Raw genomic sequence first — 23760 nt, 5'->3', positions numbered from 1 at the left:
AGGCAGGATCTATTTAAAACATCTAGAGGCAGGTTAGATCCTTTTCTGGCAATTCCCAAAACTCCTGGAGCTGACTGGGTAACCAGATAGAACCAATGCTGTCAAAATCCTAGAGATTAAAAAAGAAATCATTTAGCGGTTGGCGGGATGATAAAAGAATCTTGCTATTCAAAGGGAGGGTCCACACTCAGAGGAAGGAGGGGCTGGTGGGCGAGAAGGAGGGGACTGGGGAAAAAGGGGAACACCCCACAAATATGGATCAGGGTTGGGGGGGAACAGACGGCCAAGAACATGTATGTTTTGTAGTTCCTCTACTACCTAATTAATTCAGGAATTTCAAAAACGATTTTATTTATGTTCCATTTACCCCATCAAAGATGAAAAAAAATTCTACTGATGCTAAAATAATACCTCTAGGCATCTATTTTTAATCAGTTAAAAAAGGTGTGTGGGGGGGGTTAAGGACAGAGTTTTTTAAAAAAATTAAAAAAGAGAAAAACTAGCCTTGGTTTCTATACAATCTCTCCCGGGCAGACCACCAACCCTTAGAGAGAGAGAGAGAGAGAGAGAACACAGCCAAGCCCTCTCTGAGAGCCTTCCTGGCTGCTGAAAACCGAGCTTGTCAAAAAAAAAAAAAAAAACAAATCCATAATGGCCCGAGGCTCCTCTCCAATCTATTTTCTGCTCAGCTGGTTTTAAATGAAGTTATTATGAGTCATTAAAACACCCGCAAGCCAGTGGAAGTCAGCCAATTACAATTTTAAATTTAGCCTGTTCTCTGCCCCGTTCCCTTGTTTTCTTCCTTTGCCCACAGAATGCTGCTGCTGTTATTTTTTCCCTCCCTTCCTTTACCCAAAGTGGAAGAGACAGTTATGAAAATGCATAGTATTGCACGGAACGCAGAATCATTCATAGGAAACTCAAATTATTAAATTAAAAAAAAAAATAGCAAACTTCTTTCCCCTCCAAAGTCGACCCAAGTCCTGCCTCTTGGCCCATTGAATTCCTTGGAAACTCCAGTCTGCACCCTAAAGGTCATGGGGCTATTTTTTAAATGAAAAGGTTCTTCAGTGGGGTCTTGTGGAGAAACATTCACATCCGTCACACAAAATCAACATGGGGAGGGCTGAATCCAGGAAGGGAGAAACACGCCACCACCATCTGAGAATTATAACAAACAATGAAGTTGAAATTCAGAGGTAAAGCAGGCTTTGCAATCAAGCATGAATGTCGGTGGAAGTCACTAGATATGATGAGCTCATTTAGTTTTTAAATCTTCAAGGTAATGGTCTGTGTGGGCCCATTCCAGCAAAGGGACAAATTTGAGTATTTCCTGTAAATGCTTCTTCTCAATCCCTTTTTTCTCACATTTGCACACATAAACACACACGTGCACACAGTATCCTCATTAGGACTCAGCTCCTTATTTCTAGAAATGGAACTGCAGCTCTTGCACACCCTCCAACAGGTAAATACCCTCCCGCTCAAAGAACTGTCCACTCTTACTATCTCCACCAACCCTGCCCAATGGATGAGTCTTCAAGCTCTAAAAAACAAACCCCAGACCTCTGCATAAGTCTCCCATCAGGCACCCCTTCCCAGACATGCACACACCATGAAGGACCAGTGCTCTGCCCCACCAGACTTGCAATTCTACTGCCCCAAGGCTGCAGAGAACCAAAGCTACAGACCTAGGCAGCTGGAAGACCTGGGACAGTGGTAAATGCTGTGACATTTAATTGAGAGTCATGGAAGGGCAGTGTGGCAGCTAAGATGCTACCGAGATTATCTACCTACCTGGTGGCTCTGGGTGAGATGGAACTCAAGGTCCATCCCTACCAACTGACTCAATGAGAAGAGAGTTTGAAACACCAAAAGGCTTCCAGGCCATCTGTGACCAGCAACAGTTTACCCAAAACAGGAGGACCCCAGTTTCTGAGGGTCCCCGATGTTGGGCAGATGTCACTCTCCTATCCTCAGCCCCAAGTCTCCTCACTCAGTAGTTCAGAGGGCCCCCAAATAGCAGCCCTCACAGTGGTTCACAGAGGCCGATTCTCCCTGAAGCCACAAAGCCCAACTTTCAGGCCTTTCCCAGGCACTGGCCGCCTTCCCTGGAAGAGCTCCTAACACTTGATATTCATAGTATCTTTCTGAAAGAAGGCATCCACAATTCTGTAAGCTTCTGGTCCCACCAAACCCAGATCTGCCCGAGTAATGCAAATACTTTAATAACAGGATATTTATGTATTCACCACATACTAATCAACTCACAATACTTCTTTCTATGTGCCCAGCCCTGGGTACATGAGGGTGTCGGCCAGTTCTGCACTCAGATGTACAGTGCAGACATTGGTGAGCATGGTACCAGTAAGATGAGATTTGGGGTAGCAGCATCCAATAAGAGCCTTGCAAAGCCTAACACTGCCCATCTACCCATCCATCCTCAACATAACTGGGGGGAAAACCCCAGGGGGCTTGGAAACACGGGTGACAAGCCAGGGAAGTCCCACTCTGACTTCTGAGAGGCAAGAAACACAAGCACACAAGATTCTGGGTACTGGGCACATCCCATGGTCATTGGCCCCAGTGTCCTTCCCAGACCTCCAATTGTGGCCCAACTTCCAAGCCAAGAACTTTGTGCGGGGGAGCGGGGTGGATACAGGGAGAGGGAATCACAGGGGCAGGGAGGGACAGATACCAAGACAGAGAGAAGACCACCCAAGACAGAGGGGACCCGTGAAGGCAGAATATACACAGGAGGGCCAGGAAAAGGCTGAGGCTGATGTGGACACAAGGACGGGACAAAGAGATGAAGTGGGATGAAAGGAGGCTGGGAGAAATGGACAGAGAGGAGAAGAGCAAAGCTCAAAAACAGATACCCACGGCCACCAAGACCTGGGAAGAGGGTGCCAAGAACTAGACGCCCACCATATTGAGAGGGATGGGCGAGGCGGGATGGGACCCCTCGGGCACAGCCTGGCAACAGGGCTGGGAAGTGGGGCTGAGGGGAGAAGGAAGCAAGAAGGCTGCTGGAGAAAGTTCCAGAAGGCTGCATGTCTGGAAGCTAGAGGAAGATGAGAAGACCTTGGATATAAGAAATAAATAGCGCTTACTTGCAACCATCCCCACCTGACAACTCTTAAGACATTCACCCTCAGACAAAACAAGGGCCAGCGTAGCAGTCCAGAACTCAGAAAGGATGGAAGGAGCAAGGGAGAAGAAAAGAGAGAATGTGAGAATGAACAGCAGACAGACAGATGTCCCCTCGTCCATCCCTCCGGGGCACCGTGCATTTCCTAACAGGAACGTCATCGCCTAGGGGTGGCAGGAAAGGGGGCATGTGTGGGAGAAACCACTCGTGTGGAGATAAAAAATCAGAAGGAGAGAGATAGAGAGAGAGGGAAGAAGGTTATTACATAATTTCCACTTTCTTTCCTCCACCCTTAAAGTAATGTTCTATCTGACAGGCTCCTCTCTTGAGGGGGGAAAAATGACAAATCCAATCCAAAATTCAACAGCCTGTGTTCTGTTCGGAGAGCACACAGTGTACTGTACAGCCCATAAAACTCCAAACAGCCTCCAGACACTGCCGCAATCGTCCTCCATCAAAACACTTTGTCTTGCATACAAAAATAAGATACAGCGCTGAACAGAATACAAAATCAGCCCATTACAGTACAGGGAGACTGCTACTTAGCAACCAGGGGGCTCTAAAGCCTCGATGCTCTACAGGAAGCAAAATCTGTCGAGCCTGTTGGGCAAATGATAAACATTAGCAGTATTAAAAAACACAAAAGCCATGTAAATAGATAGACATAATGTGGAAACGAATTTATAGAATAAATTGGGATGGGGGAACTTGTGGGGCAGGGGGAGAGGCGGAGATCCAGAGGGGTAAATGGAACAAGCTTCCCCACCCCTCCTAAGGCGCCATATGGAGATGGAGACATGTGTATTTGGGGGGAGGGACATGTGAACCCCCTCTTCACACACAGGGGCTGTAGGGGAAAGGTGGGAGAGAACTGGTGAAAACACTGTTTAATACAATGACCTGTAATGAACTTTCTGAACTTTATCAGTTCATCTGGCCTGATGTGAGATCGTCAGGGCCAGGGGACCCAGGCACACGCATGGTGGACAGACGCGGGGGCTTTACCAGCCGTGTGGCCAGCACTGCACCCAGCCCCATGGCAGAACCTGACACTCGATGTAAACAAAATCCCCGGCCAGAAAAAAAAAACAAAACTAACCCCAGACAAACAAAACCCAAAACACCCCATCTGGGCTGGAAAATCAGTATATTTCATCAGGTAAAGGGGAAAAATACTCTGGCTGTGAATCAGCAGCAGGGTTTCGGATCTCAGCCAAAACAGGAGCTAAAAAGCAAAACCATATTCTTCTGGTCTCAGTTTAGGCTCTTGAGGCAGAAAGAGAAGGGGTGGGGGCCAGGGTGGGGGTAGTTAGGAAGGGGGGAAAAGAGAAAGGGAGAGGAAAGAAATGTATTTTTCATCAGCCAGTGTATAATTTATAAACAGCATTAAACAGTTTTTGTTTTCTTTTTCCTCTCTCCCGTGTATGGGCTTGGACGGCAGTCAAGCCTGCATTAATTTCTGCTTTGGGTACAGTGTGTTCTTGGAGGCGCATCTGCAAGCGATCATAAACTCTCTGGAATGCTGGCAGAACATTCAGACCTGCCGGCAGGCCAGTGACGACACCACTCTGGGAAAAAGTTCAGGAAGCAGGCCAAATTCAGAGTAGGGAGAGAGAGAGAAAGAGAAGTGTGTTCAAGAGAGAGCTGGAGGAGAGAGTGGCTCCCTTTACCCCTTCTTCACTCTGCACCCCCATCCTCACCCCCTGTGTGACCTCTGAGCCACCCCCATCCTATCTTCTCTCTTCTCTCAATCTAAAACTCAATGGTGCCTACCTCCTAAGGCGTGTGGATGGACCCAAGACCCAGGAAAGGTGATTCTTGGTTTCCTCTTGGTTTTACCCGGATGGCAAAAAGCTACCCAGAAGGGAAAGCTGGCATTTGCTGGACAGAGGACAGAGAGTAAATGAAGTGGCCAAGGGCTCTCATGTTGCTGGACAGCCCCCAAGTCCCTCGTTCTGCGCCAATACCTCATTTGGGAAGAGGGAGGTGGAAGGAAGAAGGAACTTGCAAGGTGAGAAGCCACAGGTCCTGAGAAGCCATCTTTGGACCTGAAAGCCCGTCACCAATCATCACCAATCATCCGCACACAGACCACCTCATGCCACCTCCTCGTAGTCACAGGGAATTTGCCAGCAACCCTGGTTCCCCCACCTTCTTGGGCTTGGAGAAGAAGATCTCTGAAATCCAAAACTAAGTGTTCAAAAAAAGAAAAAATAAATAGAAAGGAACAGGACAACCCATAGATCTTTGCCATTTGGTCATGCTTTTCTTTTCTTCTTCCATCTTATCATGATGGGGGAAAGCACAAGAGAACCAACTGCTCAGGCAGACCCCTCCAGCCCTTTCTCTGCCAGAAGATAACCCAGGTCCCAGATGATACACCTGACCACCCCACACTGCTGCTAAAATCAGAAATTCTATCAGCCAACACCCACATTCTGACTCTGGGGAAGAGCCTGGGGAGGTTTCACAAGGCCCATACCAGGGCAAGAGAGGAGTGAGTGGAGGGCACCTGCCCGCTGGCAGCACGGACGCCCACAGAAGGGCTTTGTGGCCCTTAGCAGTGTTGGTGGGCCAGGCCTCTTGACACCCAGCATAGATGGCCAGCCTTGGTGTTCTCCTTTCTCCTGTATTCCAGCCTGGTCTACAATGAAAAGCCCAGTGGTCCCTTCTATTTCACTCCCTTAATCCTTTCATGGCTGCCCAGTGCTTCTAGGAGAAGGCAAATCCTTTTGCCACTCAAGGCCTTCCATGATCTGGTCCCACCCCTCCCTTCTAGACACTCCATTCTCTTCCTCCGCCCTCTGCACAGCCAGCCCACACCCCCCAGCTGCTCTGCCCATCCCATAGTCAGCTGGGGCTCCCCCCACCATCCTCTGGCAGGAATACCCTCCCTCCTCCGAGTTTCTCCTAGAACTTTTTCTTGGCATGTTGCTCATACTACCATCTTTTATCATGATTTTATCATACCAATCTCCCCTATTAGACCCAAGCTCCTTGAGCGCAGGGATACTGTACAAGCACTCTTCACCATTAAGTGCACAGACCTGACACACAGTTAATGCTTATTAAACATCCTCTGGTTTCAAAAATGAACAACATTCCTAAAATACGAGTGGGCTATATAAATACGCACCCCCTGAAAGTGTTCAGCTGAGTCAAAAATAGGGGCAAGCAGTTCTAGGCATGCTTGGTTATAATCCACCAGCACACGAAGCCAAGCAGAGGGAAATACTACCTAATGGGAAACCTCAGACAGGCCAATCTCAGAACCAGCCTGAGTCACTGGCTGACTGTGTGGTCCCTGCATTCTTCAAGGACTACAGCTAGGAAATCACCTCTTCTGTTAGAACAAGGAGAGGCAAACAGAAGGTGGGTATCTCCACAAGAGACTGGGCAGCAAAGGGTGGTGACCCGGATGGAGCTGGGGAGAGTCTTCTGCTCACTGCCACAAACCTGCACCCAAGCTTCGCCCCTACCCCACAGAGCCAGCTTTGCAAACCCTCAGAGGCTATCTCTCCCTCCCAAACCTCATTCCCAATATCCAAACCTTTCTGACCCCCTAAACCACTCCTGAGACTGCAGGGCCTGGCCAGATCATCTCATTAGTTAATGAGTTAGGTTACTGGTGGTTAATTTGAACTTACTGTTATCATCAGGTATATCTCATAAACACTTGATTAGTTAACGCATTCAAATTGAAATAAAAACTTCAATTAAACTGAACATTCACTACTACCATTTAGGGTCTTAAAAAAATAACAAAAGAAGAAAGTAAGAGAGAGAAGGAGGGAAGTCCCTGCCTCTCAGAAGGGCCTCCTACAGGGCAAACTTCTAATTAAACAAATTGTCCATTTCAACACAATGAAAACTGATTTAGGAGCATAAATTTAGTATTCTAGTCACTGAAAATAAGACCCATATTGCCGTCTCCTACAGGCTGATTTCATGTGATAGAGAAACGAAGAGGGGAGGACAGGGGAGAAGGGAGGGAAGGCTGTGAAGGAAGCACAAGCTGGTGCATTTTCCTCCTTTCAGAAATGACATCTCCACGGAATTCGATGAGGCCTGTTCTCGAGCATGGGAGAAACTCTTTTGTTGCCTCCTCCTTCACCCCACCCCTACCAGATTAGAAAAAAAATTAATCGTGTATGATGACAAACTTGGCTGCGCACTCACTGTACATACTGTACCCACAAGTCTGGCTCGGGGCCAGGCTTGGCCCAGCGCCAGAACTACAATAACAAACACAGGCAACGCCAGCCAAGCGGGGGTGGGGGCAGCCAGCACTCAGAGCTCGCCAGGAAGCACCAGCACCGTTCAGCTCCACTGCGCAGAAGAAAACAGCAGGAATGTGCCTGCCCAAGGGCAGCGACATTTAGGGGAGCAAGACTGACCCCTGCCCAGTTCCCCACGGGCTTCACACAGCCTGTCCCTGTGTAAGAAATGGTCCCAAGGGCTCTGGAGCAGCTACTGTTCTTCCAGGCTCCACGCTGTGACCTGTAAAATGGGTCTGCGCTACATACCCAGAGCATCCATTCTCATTGTCAACTCCCTGTACGGAGCCTTCAAAACAGGACAGCAAGAAAATCTCCTACTAAACATCTCCTCTAAAACATCACATAGTTCTGTTACCGGGCATCTAGGAGCAGACATCAGGACATGCAAAACCACTCCTGGAATCTGGGAGAAGACCCGGCACTCCCTGGGATCAGCCCCACCCTCTGACCGTAACTCCCCAACAAGGCCAGGTAACTCCAGAGGCCCCAATGGCAGTCACTGTTTAACATGGGTACAAACAATTCCAAAAGTAGTTTAGCCTCACTGAGCTTTGCATGTTATTTTATTTTCAAGGCTTCCCAATGCAGGGGTAAGAAGTGCCCAGAACAACAGAAAAAACAGGGAACAGAAATATCAGACTCTGGCTCAGCGCCCATAGCTCAGTGGTTACGGCACCGGCCACATGCACACCAGGCTGGGGGGTTCAAGCCCAGCTCAGGCCTGCTAAACAACAAGGACAACTGCAACAAGAAAATCGCTGGGCATTGTGGCAGGCACCTGTAGTCCCACCTACTTGGGAGGCTGAGACAAGAGAATCGCTTAAGCCCCAGAGTTTGAGGTTGCTGTGAGCTGTGATGCCACGGCACTCTACCAAGGGTGACATAGTGAGACTCTGTCTCAAAAAAAAAAAAAAAGAAAAGAAAAAGAAACATCAGACTTTGGAGGCCATGAGCTACCTTCAAGGGTAAATTAAAACCCTATCACGACTCATCATCGCACCTGCCCTCTCACCAAATTCTCCTTTACAAGGGCCACGGCAAGTGACTAACCGAGGGACAAATGATTTGACACAATCAGCCTTCGGTGCCCAAAAAACTGGTCATGGAAAGAAAAAACTAGGAGAACTGGACCCATTCCCTGAAACTCTGGAGAATCCACATAAGGGCAGGGAACCTGTTAGTGCCATCTTGAGCAGGACTGAAACATACTTCCCCAGGGACCCTCCGCCCCCAAGGGGAGCTGTGCAAAGTCACTGCCCTGTCTGAACTGGGGGCCCTGGGCTCACCTTAGGGTATGTCAGCAGCCCCCTCCTCTTTGCTGCTCCCACCAGCCCCAGAAACACTGCTTACGTGTGATTCACAGCAGAGACGGTGGCTCACTCACATTGGGTCAAACAGCTCAAGGAAGGGTACAATATGGGCCAGTGGGCTCCTGGCTGCCCCGTCCCCCCCATTGAGCCCCTCAGACATAAACAGTTCCTACTGCAGGAGCGACTAGACAGGAGAGGGGAGTTTCCGGAAGTTGTTCCTCAGCCTCCCAGACTACACTCATTCATGCAACAAATACTGCGTGACACCAGCAACATGCCAGGCAGTGTGCTAGAAATAATAGGCACAGGTCCTGTCCCCAAGTAGCTTATGATCTATTAGAGAACAGAGGGAAACAGAAATTACGTTAACCGAGAGCCTGTTATTTGTCAGGCATGGTCTAAGTATCTGACATGAGCCTCACAACTTCTCTGAGGTAGGATTAAATGTTTTCATTTTGAAAATTAAGGATACAAAGAGCATATGTTTCTTTTCCAAGGTCACACCATCAGAAGGTGGGTGCCCAAATTCCTCCCATCATGTCATCCTGTCTTCCAAGCAGAGGAGTTTAGGAAAGTCCATAAATAAACATAATATGGGTGGAAGACTGTGTCCAAGACAGCTTCGAATAAAGAAATATGGGCCCAGGGTGGCACCTGTGGCTCAGTCGGTAGGGTGCCGGCCCCATGTACCGAGGGTGGCGGGTTCAGGCCCGGCCCCGGCCAAACTGCAACAAAAAAATAGCCGGGTGTTGTGGCGGGCGCCTGTAGTCCCAGCTACTCGGGAGGCTGAGGCAAGAGAATCGCTTAAGCCCGGGAGTTGGAGGTTGCTGTGAGCTGTGTGAGGCCACGGCACTCTACCCAGGGCTATAAAGTGAGACTCTGTCTTTACAAAAAAAAAAAAAAAGAAATATGGGCCCAGAGGATGGCGTGATTGCTCCAGCTGGAGGTGAAGAACAGGTGAGGGTGGCATTGTGGAAGAGACCTTGGAAGATCCGGGAAGATCTTCCCAGGAAAAGAATGTATGAACAAAGCCACATGGCTCGGAAAGCAATCAGCACATGAAGCAAAGTCTGACTAGAGCTCTGGCCTCAAGGGAAGGTTAAGAAGAAGGGTGCTAGTGCCACTGAGTCAGGGAGAGGGTAGAGGCCCTAACGACTGACTACGAAGTGCAGCACCCTCATCACAAGTGTCCAGCCCCACACAGGTATCTGGACCAGGGTGCAAAAATGGAAGCCCCACACTTTGTTGGGGTAGAATGATGGACAACCTAGTGGACAGACAGTTCACTAAAACACACGCTGACCTTGAAACGACCTGTAAAGCTAAAGAGAAGTGTTAAAACAGAAGAGAAAGTGTACACGAGTGCCAAGTGGACACTGAGCACAGCAACGCCTGGGCTCGGGACTCCGGGCCAAGGTGAGATAGGTGGGCAAGGATGGGGTGGGACGGCCCCAAAGGAAGGAGAAACGGGACAAGTGGAGACGTGGGGACAGAGCAGACACACTGAGACAGACAGCTGCCTAACCTGGGTAGATCCCTGGATCTGGAAGAGGAAAGAACAGGCAGTGAGACGGGAACGCTAGTACTTTAGGAAGGGGTACGCAGGCCATGGAGAGGGGCCACGTCAACACAGTGCAGCCAGTGACAAGCTGCAGCTGGCAGCTACACAGGCCCTGCAGCAAGGCAGTGACAAGCTGAAGCCAGAAAGCCACCAAAGAGCATTTCCACAACAACACACAAGATGGCCTGTGGGGGAACCAGAAGAAAACAGCCAGCCAAGCAGACAGCTTCTGGGGCAAGGTGAGGGGGACACAGGCAGGGTCAACAGCCTGGGAAGTGTGGAAAGGAAGGAAGGTGCAAGCAGAAACCACTGACACTTACTAAATGCCAACTGTATGTCAGGGGCTTGCTACAGATGCCTTCGTCATAGAGGATATCAACTAATCATCAAAAAAAATCATATGGCCTCAGTGCCTACAGCTCAGAGGTTAGGGCACCAGCCACATGCACCAGGGCTGATGGGTTCCAACCCGGCCCAGGCCTGCCAAACAACAACAACAACAACAAAAAGAAAATAGCCAGGCTTTGTGGTGGGTGCCTATAGTCCCAGGTACTTGGGAGGTTCAGGGAAGAGAATCACTTAAGCCCAAGAGTTTGAGGTTGCTGTGAGCTGTGACAGCACAGCACTCTACTGAGGGCTACATAGTGAGACTGTCTTTAAAAAAAAAGAAGAAGAAAAAACCGTGAGTTGCAACACCTGTGCTTGTCATATATAGAAACTGGGATTCACAAGATAAATGTGGCCAAGGTCACACAGCACATATCCCAAACAGGGTTTGAACCTCCATTGCCCAACCCTAAAACCCAGGCTCATTTCACAAATGCTAAATTGCCTGGAGGTACAGTTACTTGAGGCAATGTGGGGAAAGAAGAGGCAGACTGTATGGGAGGAGAGCAAAGCCAAGTAAGAGTAGGGCTCTCTCCTCTCCCCTAAAAAGTGACTCCAAGGTCAAAACTAGAGGAATTGGAGGGAAGATAGCACACCCTTGGCAGGGAAGCGTTGAGGCCTCTGGAACAGAAGGCAGGCAGCCTCTCAGACTCACAGCCTCAGCATCACACCTGCTGGGTCCTTCTCAAGAACACCTAGGCAGGGCGAGCATCAGGGGCTTCTCCCCCTTGCACATCCCGGGAAGCAAAGCAGCTCTGCCCAAACACCAGCAAAATTACCAGCAGCCACGCAGCCAACCTCTCTAGAATTGGATAAAATTAACTTGCAAAAGACAGCACGCTATAACTAGCTTTGTGCTCCAACCTTTCTATATCTATTTAATTAAAGGCCCCTGTATAATGTGAACCCAATAGTCAGATTCATTAGACAGTGAGAACCTAATTCCACAACTGTTTTGCTAATGAAACTGTAGTCTACTTTGGAAGGTGGATCACACAGGGCGCCAGGCGCTAACAACGCCGTGGGAAAGCCAGGAGAGCCCCAGGGTGGGTTTACCCAGGTGGTCCCCAGGCCAGGGTGGATCTCCCACTCCCTGAACCTGGGGGGAGGAACCGCAGCTGCACCAAGGCTCCAACAGGTTCTGAGTTGGGGGTAACAGCAGGCAGGCGGTGGCTGCCCGTGCCCAAATGGGCCATCAAGGTGTCCTCACCTACCTGAGTGAGCCAGTAAGTGCATTCTCAGCCGCAAACTATCGAGGAACCGCTTCCCGCAGAGCTCACATCCGTAGGTCTTCATCCCGCTGTGCAGTTTCCTGTAGGGGAGAGGGAAACAGAATTTGCTGCTGCTCTGCTGGACAGGAGGCAGGCCCACCTGCCTGTGGGGCTGCGGCCATCCTTCTGGCAGGGCGAGAAGGGCAATGACAGAGACACAGTCCTCGGTCCCCAGGCAATCTAAATCGCCTGCTAAGCTGGGGATAGCTGCCAATGAGGCCCCATTACCTGGTCTTGTGCACGGGCTAGAAAACAGGGTACTGCCAACTGCTCGCCACTGGCAAGTAGACCAAGGTGGAAAAATCAGATCAAATTAATTTTAGAGGGAGGAAGGACAGAAGCACCCAGGACAGTCAGACAGACATGATGCTCACTGTCTCATTAGCACAGACCGTACGTGGAGGCCCCCAGCCTCTGTTCACCTTGGTGACAACACTGCTAAGTCTAACATGCCTGTTCCACGCAGGAGGGCTGCACCTGTGTCTCTTCTCTCCCCAGTCTCCAACTCCCTCTACGGTGACTGGCACAGAAGAGGATGCGAATAAGCTTATGAATGAACTGATGCCTTTATGGACACAAGATGCGTTTCTCCCTGGCATCCAGATGTTCTGCAGTGACTCTCAACATGCACACGCCTCCCTTAAGGCCTCCTAAAGAGATGTTTTCCCTTCGTGTCTTGCCCGGGCAGAAAGATGAGTGTCGAGAAAGCGGATAACATCATTCCATAAACACAGGTTGCGGTAGTCCCGTCTGGCTCTCCAGAGTATTTTCACACACATTATCTCTTTGTCGTTATGACAATTTTGGGAGGTGGGTTGGGCATGTGTCATCACACAGGAAGACCTGGGGAGAACTGGTCACAGGCCCAGCCTGCAAGAGCGCTCTGATCCTAACTCCCAACCCAGGACCTTTCCCACCAGATCCCTGGCTCAGTCACCAGACAGCAATGTTGCTGGGAAGATGCAGGGAACAGGGCAGGCCAGAGGGAACTGAGAACTGGGCCAGGATGGCCCACCCACCCACGCTCCTGCTGCCAGGTCCCGACGTGTCTTTGTCAAGTTCAGGATCCAGCCCCCACCTCTGCCCTAGTCTCTGCTCCTTCCCCACAACCTTCCTATGGGCTTGGCCCTAAGGAGCAGGGCAGGCTGTGGCAGCCACAGGGAGAATCTGTGGGTGGTGGGGAAGCCTCTAAGAGCCAACAACCTATCGCATCAGAATGCTGATGTGTTAAGACCAGGGCGAGAGGCTGGAAAGCTGGTACAGCATCAGATAAAACTGCAGGTAGGGGGAGGGAACGGTACACACTCACACCAGCAGCACCCAGACCATGATAATGAAACTGGGCCATCTACTGCCACCACCTTCCAAATCCCAAACTGAGAACCCAGCCATGTGCCAAAAGCACGTGTGCCCCCCGGTGAGCCTCCCTAGTGCCCCACTCTGCAGACCCCCATGGCATGAGGACAGCACATGGCTGGTAGAGATCCCATACAGTTCTCTCTGCAGAACTCTTTCTCAATCCCATTGTTTTGTTTGCTTGCTTTTCGTTTACTCCCTTGCCAAAGACAAATGATTTCTCAATCACAAACACACACACACACACCCTCCTCCGTGACACTGCAGGGCACCCCACCCCCACTCCATGTTCCTTCACTCCTAGCCATGACTGATCTACCCAAATTGAGAAATATTAACAGTACAGAACATTTTAACTGAACATTCTTAACTCTAAATATATGTCGCAATGCTAGGCACTGGGACACATCTTCCTAGCATTTTGGGCAGAGCATTAATTTCGAGTATGTATCTAGGTATGTGACTGCATTGTGTGTGCAAGTGAATGCACGCTTGTGCACACACACACACACAGGATAGCAGAGCAGGCCTACCACCTGCCCAGGCATGATAGCTATTTGCTTTTCTAAGATGTTCTATAAAGTGACAAAGCTCAAATCACGAATGTTCAGTGGACGAATTTCTCCGCACGACCATGGTAAGGTCTCATGGCTGGCAACACAGGGATTTCAGTTTGGTTTATTTTCATCTTTGGTGATTTGTTAGCTCCCGGGGTACCCCCCTGCCAGGGGCAGTTATTAGGAGGAACAGGAGGACAAAGTCCCATGTGCACTTATTTTCCAAAAGAACTCTGGAGTGACCAGTTTTGGGATTTTAGAATCCACTGCCAGGCTAAACTCCCCTCTCGGTCTCTTATCTCTTCTCCCTGAGAGTTCCAGTTTAAATTCCTCACCCTGATAAAACACTCTCTGGGCAATACCTTTCTCTAGATGTGAATGGATTTGCCTAGCAATTGGTAGAAATGGGTTTGGGGTTTTGGTTTTGTTTTCTTTCTTTCTCTTTTGCCAACTGGACTGGCTTGATGTGAAAGGCAGTGAGTGCTGGTCCTTTTACCACAGCGGTAGCAGAAATGGGGAAAAATGCCCAGCAAGCATACAGAAAACCTGGGTCCTCAACCCGACTCAGCCATTACCTTGCTAACTTTGCACAAGTCATGCTGTGCCAATCTCTCTGCATTTGCTTACCTGTAAAGTGATGTCAGTGATAATATTTTGCGTGGAGACAATTTTATTTTATTTATTTTTTAAGACAGAGTCTCACTATGTCACCATCAGTGGAGTACCATGGTGTCACAGCTCACAGCAACCTCAAACTCTTGGGCTTAGGTGATTCTCTTGCCTCAGCCTCCCAAGTAGCTGGGACTACAGGCACCTGCCACAACACCTGGCTATTTTTTTTTTTTTATTGTTGCAGTTGTCATAGTTGTTTTAGCTGGCAAGACAGGGTTCGAACCTGCCACCCTTGGTGTATGTGGGTGGGGCCCTACCCACTGAGCGATGGGGCGCCACCAAGACAATTTTATTATTCAAAAGTCTTATTAATATCTTTTTGCCTGGCCTCCAAGGTGCTCCTCAGAGGAGTACTGTTCTTCTCTCTGAGCCAAGTCCCACTTGTTACTGACTACTATGATGTCCTCTGACACCAAGGGCCATCAGGCAAGGACAGCCCAGGCAAAACTCTAGGCCCAATCTCAGCCATCTGCTCATTTACAACTTGCTAACCCAGGTGACCTGATTTTCCTCCTTTCTCACTCGCTATTTATCTTTCAGTGAAAGAAACTTCCAGAACTTATCACCAGCTTTTTCTCAGAACCACTCCGTCGTCACACATTTCCCAGCCTTCAAGACACGGGGGCCTATCCTGTTCAATCCTCAGAGTAAGGACACTGCCCTATAGCTGACCCACTAACTCAGTGCCCCACACAGGTTACCAGAGAGGAAATACAGTATCCAAGTGATTCCACACACAGTGCAAGGACAAAGGTCTTACCCCACTGGCAGAGAGACCTAGGCAAAGCAGGAAGTTCAGAAGAGAGAGAGAACAACTTCACAGCCCTGGAAGTTCAACAGAGCCCAGTAGTTTGCTCGTTATCTTTAATTATTGTTCATATGCTATAGAACACTAATTCTATAGAATTATGGAAAAAGGAGACAATGGGGAGGCTTCTCCAAATTCAAAGAAAAAGGGAATGGTGGAGAATTTGAGTGCATTCAAGAGATGTGGCTACCAGCAGACTCTAGAGCATAGTCCACAGAATGGCCAGTGTGGAAATAGAATCCCAACTGGTTTCTGGAGCAAAAGTCCAACATTTTATGAACTCACGTTCTATCCCTCTTTAGACCACAGCCTCCCACCACCGCCACCGCCACATTATGCAACTGCGAAGTATTTGCATCAAAATGGAAATTCCATCCACCTCCTTCCTTACCACACACTCTCGCACCTTCCCAGTCTGGTCCTGTCTTGCTATCAGGTCTCACTGCACGTGGCCATTTAAGAACATCAGCCTCCGCTGTGACCCGAGGGAAGAGAGACAGCTGGGGACGTTTTTTGCACCTTTCCGGGTACTGCTTTGGTTGATGATGGACTTTTCACACTCCTCTCTGAGAGAAGCCTCACTGTTGAACACTATTTTGAAAGTAACCTGGTTCTACCACAGCCCAAGCATCTCCATCCTGTGCTCGGTGAAGGATCCGCCCCCCCTCCATATGCCTCAGGGCCTAACCATCCACTCTTGAGGAGGCGACTAAAGGTCCCCCCAACTCTCAGTGGTCGCTTGCCACAGACCACCCGGGTCCACTGGGTGAACTTACCTTGTGTGTAACCGATTTTCACTTATGTCCAAAAAGACAATGAAAAAAATGAACTTCTAACAGGTTTCTATCTATATTCTCAAGAACAGTGAGTCATTACGAGAAATTAGAACTAAACGATTCTGAACCTTTTAACAAGTCACTGAAGAGAAGGGCCCATTTCTTCCCACTGATTCTCAATCCCACAACTCTCACCAAGCTCACAAGATGCAAGCTTGTCATCTGAGTCATTTCTGTGCTACTTCAAGTCTGAAAATCCATAAAAATTCCCTCTGGCTTACAGTGCAAACTCCATAATGACAGAAGCCACCACACGAAACTCCTATCCTCTCTCAAACAACAGACTGACATACTGCTGCGCCCCCCAGGTGGAGCACCCTCACAAACCTCTTTGCAAAGCTCACAGATGCTGTCAAAAATAACAGCTGCCTCCCCTACGCTCGGTGGTGAGAGAACATCACCCTGGCCCTGCTCACCTTTCCAACAGAATTGAGAGAGGTAGAATTTATGTTCTTTAGCAACAGGCTTACTCTTCTTCCTTAGGTTCTTAAGTTCAGAAATGTACCTTCAATGTCCATTGACCTTCAATTCAAATGACAAGAGAAAGGTCGAATACTACAGCATTGTGTGGTCTACTTTTAAAAAGAAGGGATGAATAATAAGTTACTAGGCTATCAGGAATTCCTCCAAGATTATAGGGTGTTTCCATATTTGGTCCAAGCTCTGTGCTTTCTACACGTCTGCTTATGAGAAAGGAATACTCTGAACAAAGCCTGTTCTCCTAGAGGCCTCCACCCTAAGCCACAGCATATTACTCACAGGGCATCTGGGTCACTCAGGGGAATGTTCCTACCCTCTAATATCTTCCCAGACATTCCCCTTAATGCCAACAACAGTGCCACATTCCATGCTGGGTAGGTCATTTGTCATACCCTACGTCATTCTTCTTACATATTTTTCTCAGAACATTAAGTCCATTCCAGACCAAGTCACTGAAAATTCTGCGAAACTATAAACTCCTTGTGGGCAGGAACCACGTCTTCATCTCTACTTTCAATGCCCTCATTACAAGCAATGAGAGCAGATACAGGAGAACCTCTGTCCTCCAGACACGTTAAGACAAAGAAGTATCTGGCCACTAAAATCCAACCCTAGGACTGCCTGGAGTCGGCGAGGAGGCCTGGTGTGCCCCAAGGGAGAGAACGAAGGGACAGTTCTAATCTTGGCTGAGAAATGGGTCACTTTCATTTTCTGAAAGGCACAAGGGAAATTATTCTTTTACCAAATGTTTTGTTGGGTTTTTTTAAATGTTGAGATTAGACAGTCATTTGACAAGCTGTGAATGCTTAGCGGGTATTACCACAAATTACCCTTCTAGCAATAGAGTTCGTTGCTCCCTGACTAGTCAATATTAATAAACATTACTGAATGCTTTTACAACACAATTTATTTTTTAATACAGCTCTTTATGTATGCCATAAAGTAAATATACCAATAAAAACCAAGGATTTCAAACAACAGATTAAAGAAAACAACCAAGAACTAACCAAGTGCTAGTTAACACCTTCCGTGCTGTGGGTGTGGGTAACACACAGTGGGATCTAGACCAGGAGAGCTATGGAAATTGATGGCCATTTGGTCGTTTTGGAGCCTTTCAAAAGAAAGGGGAGAAAATGCCAAAGAGGCTGTGTTTTTTAAGAATCGGCTAGATAATGAGTGTGGTATGTTGACAATATAGATAAATAGAAAGATTAGATGGAAAGATACAGGGCTGGGGACAGATGACCTGGTTTTCCATCAAATGGTATCCATCCAATGACCTTGGCCAACTCACTTACTCTCTTTAGATTTCACTTTCCACCATTTCAACACAATGTGGGGGTTGAACTAGACCATTTCTTAGGTTCTTCCCCATCAGGTTTACAAAACGGAAAGGCTGCGGGGCTGACACAGGTCTGTGCTGGCTGGACTTTATCTCCATCACGAAGGAGCTATACCAGATTCATCCTCTCTGTCTCCAGCCTTGAGCCCAGAATATAGCAGGCGCTCAGCGCACTTTTGCTGAATGAATGAACAAACAAGAAAGGGAATTTGAACAGAAAAATGTAGAGGTGGCAAAAACCCACCTCTTCACACAGGAGCACACACACCCCCACGCACCCCTACTCACACACCAGTACGAGAACAGTTGTGCCTACTGTGCACAAGAGAAGCCCTCTGTGGGGTTCTCAGAAAGAAAAGTCACACATCCTGTCTCACCCTAGGATCAAGGCCAAGCTGGAGCTGACTAAAGCGTGGAAGAAACTGTCCTGAGCCTTGAAAATATAAGGATGGACAATGGCATTCCCCCCAGCCATAACCACACCAAGTACAGTACTTTCAGATAAGCCTGCCCTGTGTGTTAAAATACTAAAATGCTATGTCAGAAATGACAAAGGGGCAGGCTAATCTCCCCACAGCAACGGCCCAGAGCGGGATCTTCATGGCCTCCGAGCACCAGGAGGCCCGGGCTTCAGGCTGTTACTTAACCGGTCCTTTGTTTTAAAATACTGATTTCTCCTAAGTCATTTATTTGAAATATCTCTATCAACAAATTTCACCAAGAACAAAAGTTTTTCATCTGTGTCCTGGGCTGCAGGATGATCTTATCACACACAATCTCATACAGTCTCTTTCAAAAAGGTCTTAGCATGCTTATCTGCGAGGTTCCTGGTAGCCAAATATGATTGAAATGTTCTATTTATGCTCACTGGATTAAGGAGATGTTGCAAAACTGCACAAAAACCTGGCAGATGTAAGCAAGGTATTACAGCCTGGGCAGTTAAGATCTGAGGAGAAAGAATCAATATCCACTTTTGTAGTTTTCTTTCTTTCTTTTTCTTTTAAGAGACCAAGAAAAGTTGTGCTTTTAGAAAAGGGAAGAGGGAAAAATAGTAAAATGCCTTAAGATTTATGGCATCTCTGAGCTTTTTCCAAACCCAAAACAGGGCACCATGATGCTTGATGATGTCAGCCCAAGGGAAACAAAAATAAATCTAAAATATTCTCTCCAGATCTTAAAAGGCCCTATAAGGAAATTAAACTATGGCTACAGATGAACAGGGTTTTGTTTTTTCTCTGTCCCCCATAAAAGGTTTTAACGAGCACAAACAGCCAATTTCTGAGAAAACAGTTTTCAAAAAGCTACAGACTTCTTCTATCCCCACACCCCCGGTTTTGCCAGGGGGAGACATGTGAAGGAAGCACCTTTGTCTCTTGGTTATCTAGGCTCACTTTTACATGTTTCCTCTTTAGACAGGAAGCCAAAATGCTACCTTCAAATCCCATGAACCAGCTATAGAAACCCAGAGATTGCCGAGAAAAACTGAGGTTCATTAAGGCCCAAAGAAAAAAGTTCCTTGGGAATTAAACCATTCTGAAAATCTTTTTAAACGTATATTGCCTCATTCTTTCTGCTTTAGTACACTGAAAATTAAATTACTTTTCTATGAGGACTATGAGCTTGAGAGCCATCGCTCTAAACATCAATTTTGAACACACGCTAAGAGATGGAACAGATTACCTGTATGGATACCAAATCACATTGCAAACGTTATTGTCATTTTAATAAAGGAAAGAAGCAAAAACCCGAATAGTCACACTTTTTTTTTTTTACTGGTTCTTTCTTCCTTTCTTCTAGAAAAATGCAAAAAAGAAAATCTAGTAACGGAGGTTTCACAGCAGTGAAGCTAATGTCTACATCGGGAGGTCTCCAGAGTTCAGCTCAGCCACCGTGGCTGGGAGGAACAGTGCAGTTCCACTCTGTGGATGAGGAAACTGAGGCTATATGACTTACTTTCCAACTTCAGCAGGCCCAAGTCTCCAGACTCCTCACCTCCAGATGTACCTTTCCGTTCCTCCCTAAGCAAAAATCTTTCCTTGAAAGAGGCAAAAAAGTCACCTAGAAAGGAGTCACTGAGAGCAGGTCCAGGGTTACCTGATCTAATCAGATAGAAGCAAGAGCAGGAAGGTATCCAACAAAAAGCCAAACTGAGCCATGGCACCCTGAGTCCACGGACAGACTGGGTCTCACGGGGACTTTATAACCTCCTAGGATGAAAGCATGCTGACTCATTCCCTCACCTTGTTATCTGTTAAGCACCTACTGTGTGCCAGACCCTAGGAAACTCAGACTGCACTTGGACTCCAGCTCATCTAGGTAGGTTGGCCATCAACATGATTTTCCACAATTATACTTTACTAACTTTCTTTATAGCACTTAACACAATTTCCAGTTATATATTGGTCTTTTATTAGTATTCTTTATCTCTTCTGGACTGTAAGTTAATTAAGGCAGAAACCATCCACTCTGTCCTCAGAATTTGGCAGAGTGCATGGTACAGAGCATTCAGTACAATTTCTGATAATACTGAGATAGTACCCACGTATGATAACATTTGCCCTTTTAAAGTGGATCGTTCAGTGGTTTGTAGTAGATTCACAGAACTGTGCAACCGTTCCTACTTCCTAATTCCAGAATGTTTTCATTCTAAAAAGAAACCAAGCAGCCATTAGCTGTCACTCACTATTCCACTTAACCTCCAGCCTCTGGCAACCACTATTCTACCATCTTCCTTTACAGATTTGCCTATTTTGAACATTTCATAAAAGGGAATCCTACAGCATGCACCCTTTGGGGTCTGGCTGCTTCCACACAGCACGACGTTTTCAAGTTTCATTCACAGCGTAGCTTGTATCAGTACTTTCTTCCTTTTTATTGTGAAATAATACTCCATTATATGGATATACCACATTTTTTTTACCCATTCACCAGCTGACAGGTATTTGGTTGTTTCAATCTTTTAGCTATGATAAATAATGCTGCTATGATGATTCATGGACAAGTTTTATCGTGGACATATGTTTTTACTTCTCTTCAACACACACCTAGAAGTGGAACTGTTAGCTCATATGGCACCCCTGTGGTTTTAACCTTTTAAGGAACTGCCAAACTGTTTTCCAAAGCAGCTGCACCATTTTATATTCCTATTACTCCTAGTCTAGTTTCTCAATATATTTTTGGACTAAGTGAATAAATGATAAAGATTCCTTGGACTAAGTGAATAAATGATAAAGATTCCTTCTGCTATAAAAATCCCCCAAAGAAGGGGATAGATGCATACAGTTCTGAGGCTCCTTTGGGAAACTAGGGTCTTCACCTGCAGACGTGATGTAACTGAAATCACAAAGAACGCTATTTATGTTTAGTTCATTGGGGGAGAAGAGAATCAAATGAAATAACAAAGAAAGGGCGGGAGGACCCAGATAACTCCAAGTGGGTATACTAGGCTCTATCCTATCGTACACATCTTATCCTCCCCTCATCTGCACGCAGTAATTTAATAACACATATGCCTTGAACAAATTTATTTAAAAAATATGAGAGGGAGCCCAGCTTGACTGATGCTAACAATGATTTGGTCAGCAGTCAGGGGAGCACACTTTGACAGCCTTGCTGTCTCTGATGGGAAGTTTGAAAACATACTTAACACAGAAGAACCTCCATCATTGACCTTATTTCCATAGACCAGACATGTACCACGGGTCCCTATCAGTACAGTAGGCCGGTTCCTTGTGTTGGCCACCTATGCCTGTTGACCAATTTGTTATAGTCCCTGGCGTGGTCAATGTACAGAGGTTCTACTATAATACTTAAAACAAAAATCCATAAACAAAAATATCTCAGACAAACTCCAGGAGAGGGACCCACGGTGTAGGACCTGCAGAGAAGATGAGAGAACCAAGGGCACAGGTTTCTCTTTCTGAGCCTGGTAGAGAGGGCAGGGTATCCCGGAGTAGGCTGCAGCCAGAAGCACTACTAAGGGTTCCCTGAACTTCTTTTTTTCTCTCTTTTCCTTCTTTGTAAAGGAAAGCAGCCATATTCCTTTCTGGACAGACTCCTTGCAAAGAACAAACAAACAAAGGCTGGGACAGAGCAAGGCCCTTTGCAAGCTGCAGGTAATTAAAACGGCCTGTAAATGCCCCAGCAGAAAGCACTTCAAAGAGACAGTAATTCCAGCAATGGCCAGTCAAGACTGTGCGGTGTAAAAATTATGAGTTTTCCCAACGGGGAGCTTTGTGTGAAAAGGACAGGGGTTGGTGACAGAAGGAGGGTGAGCCACACAGAGGGAGTTTACAATTGGTGGCCATGACCGGTGTGCTTGAGACTGTGTGTGTGTGGGTGTCAAACACACAGGCCAGAGAAAGGGGCTGTGTGTGTGAGAGAGAGTACACATTTATCAACTCTGAGACATCCAAGCGTGTGGGCATGGAGATAAAAGGAAAAATAAAATAAGAGCAACAAATACGAGTCCTCTTCCCTGCTGGGTCTCGTTTTCATGGGGGAGAAGTACCCGGCAGCTTGCACGCTCCTCTGGCTCCTAGTTGCAAGACTGTTGAGTGTGGAGGGAACGCAGAATACCCCGACTCTGGGCCCAACGAGCTGCAGAGGTCAAGTTGTGGCTCTCTGGGTGTGCCCACACTTTGGGTCTCACAGTGCAAGACATAATAGCCAACACCACTCTGCAAGCTATGTTACCTTGAAACAGAGAATAAAGAGAAGAGATGGATTCTTCACCTTGACTCTGACTGCACGTGCTAAGTCCCTGTGCCACCTGCCTCGGTGGCCTGCTTTTAGATGGTACAGTGACAGGTCCACGGAGCCGAGAAGAGACGCTGCAGCCTTGATGTAAAGGGACTCTGCCTCCACTTTTATAATCATGACACAGAAAACCCAAACTGACACACACCAAGGATGGAACCCAATACTGACCACAACACCAACTGCACATCTTGGAAAAGAAAACAAACAAAAAAAGCAGACCTATCACTATTTTTTTTTTTTTTTTTGTATTTTTTTACTCTCCCTGCAGAAACCTGATACTTTCAAAGGGACATTTTGCCAGGCAGGCGGGCCAGTACCATCCCCAGGAAGGTTCCTTAGTCCCTCCCTTCCCTCCACCCTCGACGAGCCCCCACCTTACCCCCGTCGTTTGCCGGTATTTCTGCTGTTGCACATACAGCACTGGGTGCGTCTGCTTGCTCGTCTGTCTCTGGAGCTCGAAGGGACGTGAGACCTTTGCCCCGTTTCTTTCTATATTCCCAAGCCTAGCAAAGGACATGGCATTTGCGCGTGCCCAAGAAGCACGTTGGGACAGGATGGATGATGCCCCGTGCATCTTGGCCATACTGTGGGTAATAAACGAATCAGGACCCAGACGGGAACATTGCTGAAGCCAGCGGGCATCCACCCTGTTCACAGGAACCCGAGAGGGAAGGTGGGAACCAGCCTATGCTCACCAAGGCGGCAGAGAAACCAACGCTGGCCAGTGGCTTTCTTTCCCCATAAACAAAATCCTGCTCTGCCTCCCTCTCAGCCCCACTCACTAACTCCTCCCTGACATTGCTGGCTTTAAGCCCACACATAAAAATGTCCTTTACTATTTTTATTTAATGAGCTTTCATTTTTCCTCCCCCTTTTCGTAAATGAGAAGGGCAAGCCCACCTCCTAATGGGGACGGGGGAGAGGAAGCAGAGTGCGATCCTTTCTAAATGGGCCATAACTTCATGAAAAGCCTTTTCCTCGACAATCC

At 47.5% G+C, this 23760-nt stretch overlaps 1 protein-coding gene across 4 annotated transcripts in view; it reads right to left on the bottom strand.

Moving 5' to 3' along the window:
• Positions 1-23760, bottom strand: part of ZBTB16 (zinc finger and BTB domain containing 16) — a 189225-nt gene that overhangs the window by 85413 nt on the left and 80052 nt on the right. For all 4 annotated transcript variants that reach the window (XM_053595319.1, XM_053595322.1, XM_053595320.1 and 1 more), the window contains exon 3: positions 11904-12001. In XM_053595319.1, coding sequence (XP_053451294.1) covers positions 11904-12001 — 98 coding nt within the window. The remainder of the gene's footprint in view (positions 1-11903; positions 12002-23760) is intronic.

This window comes from Nycticebus coucang, chromosome 6 (genome assembly GCF_027406575.1).
Source record: "Nycticebus coucang isolate mNycCou1 chromosome 6, mNycCou1.pri, whole genome shotgun sequence".
Lineage (NCBI taxonomy): Eukaryota > Metazoa > Chordata > Mammalia > Primates > Lorisidae > Nycticebus > Nycticebus coucang.
Note: the sequence above shows the minus strand (reverse complement) of the source record. Positions and strands in the feature narration are given on the sequence as shown.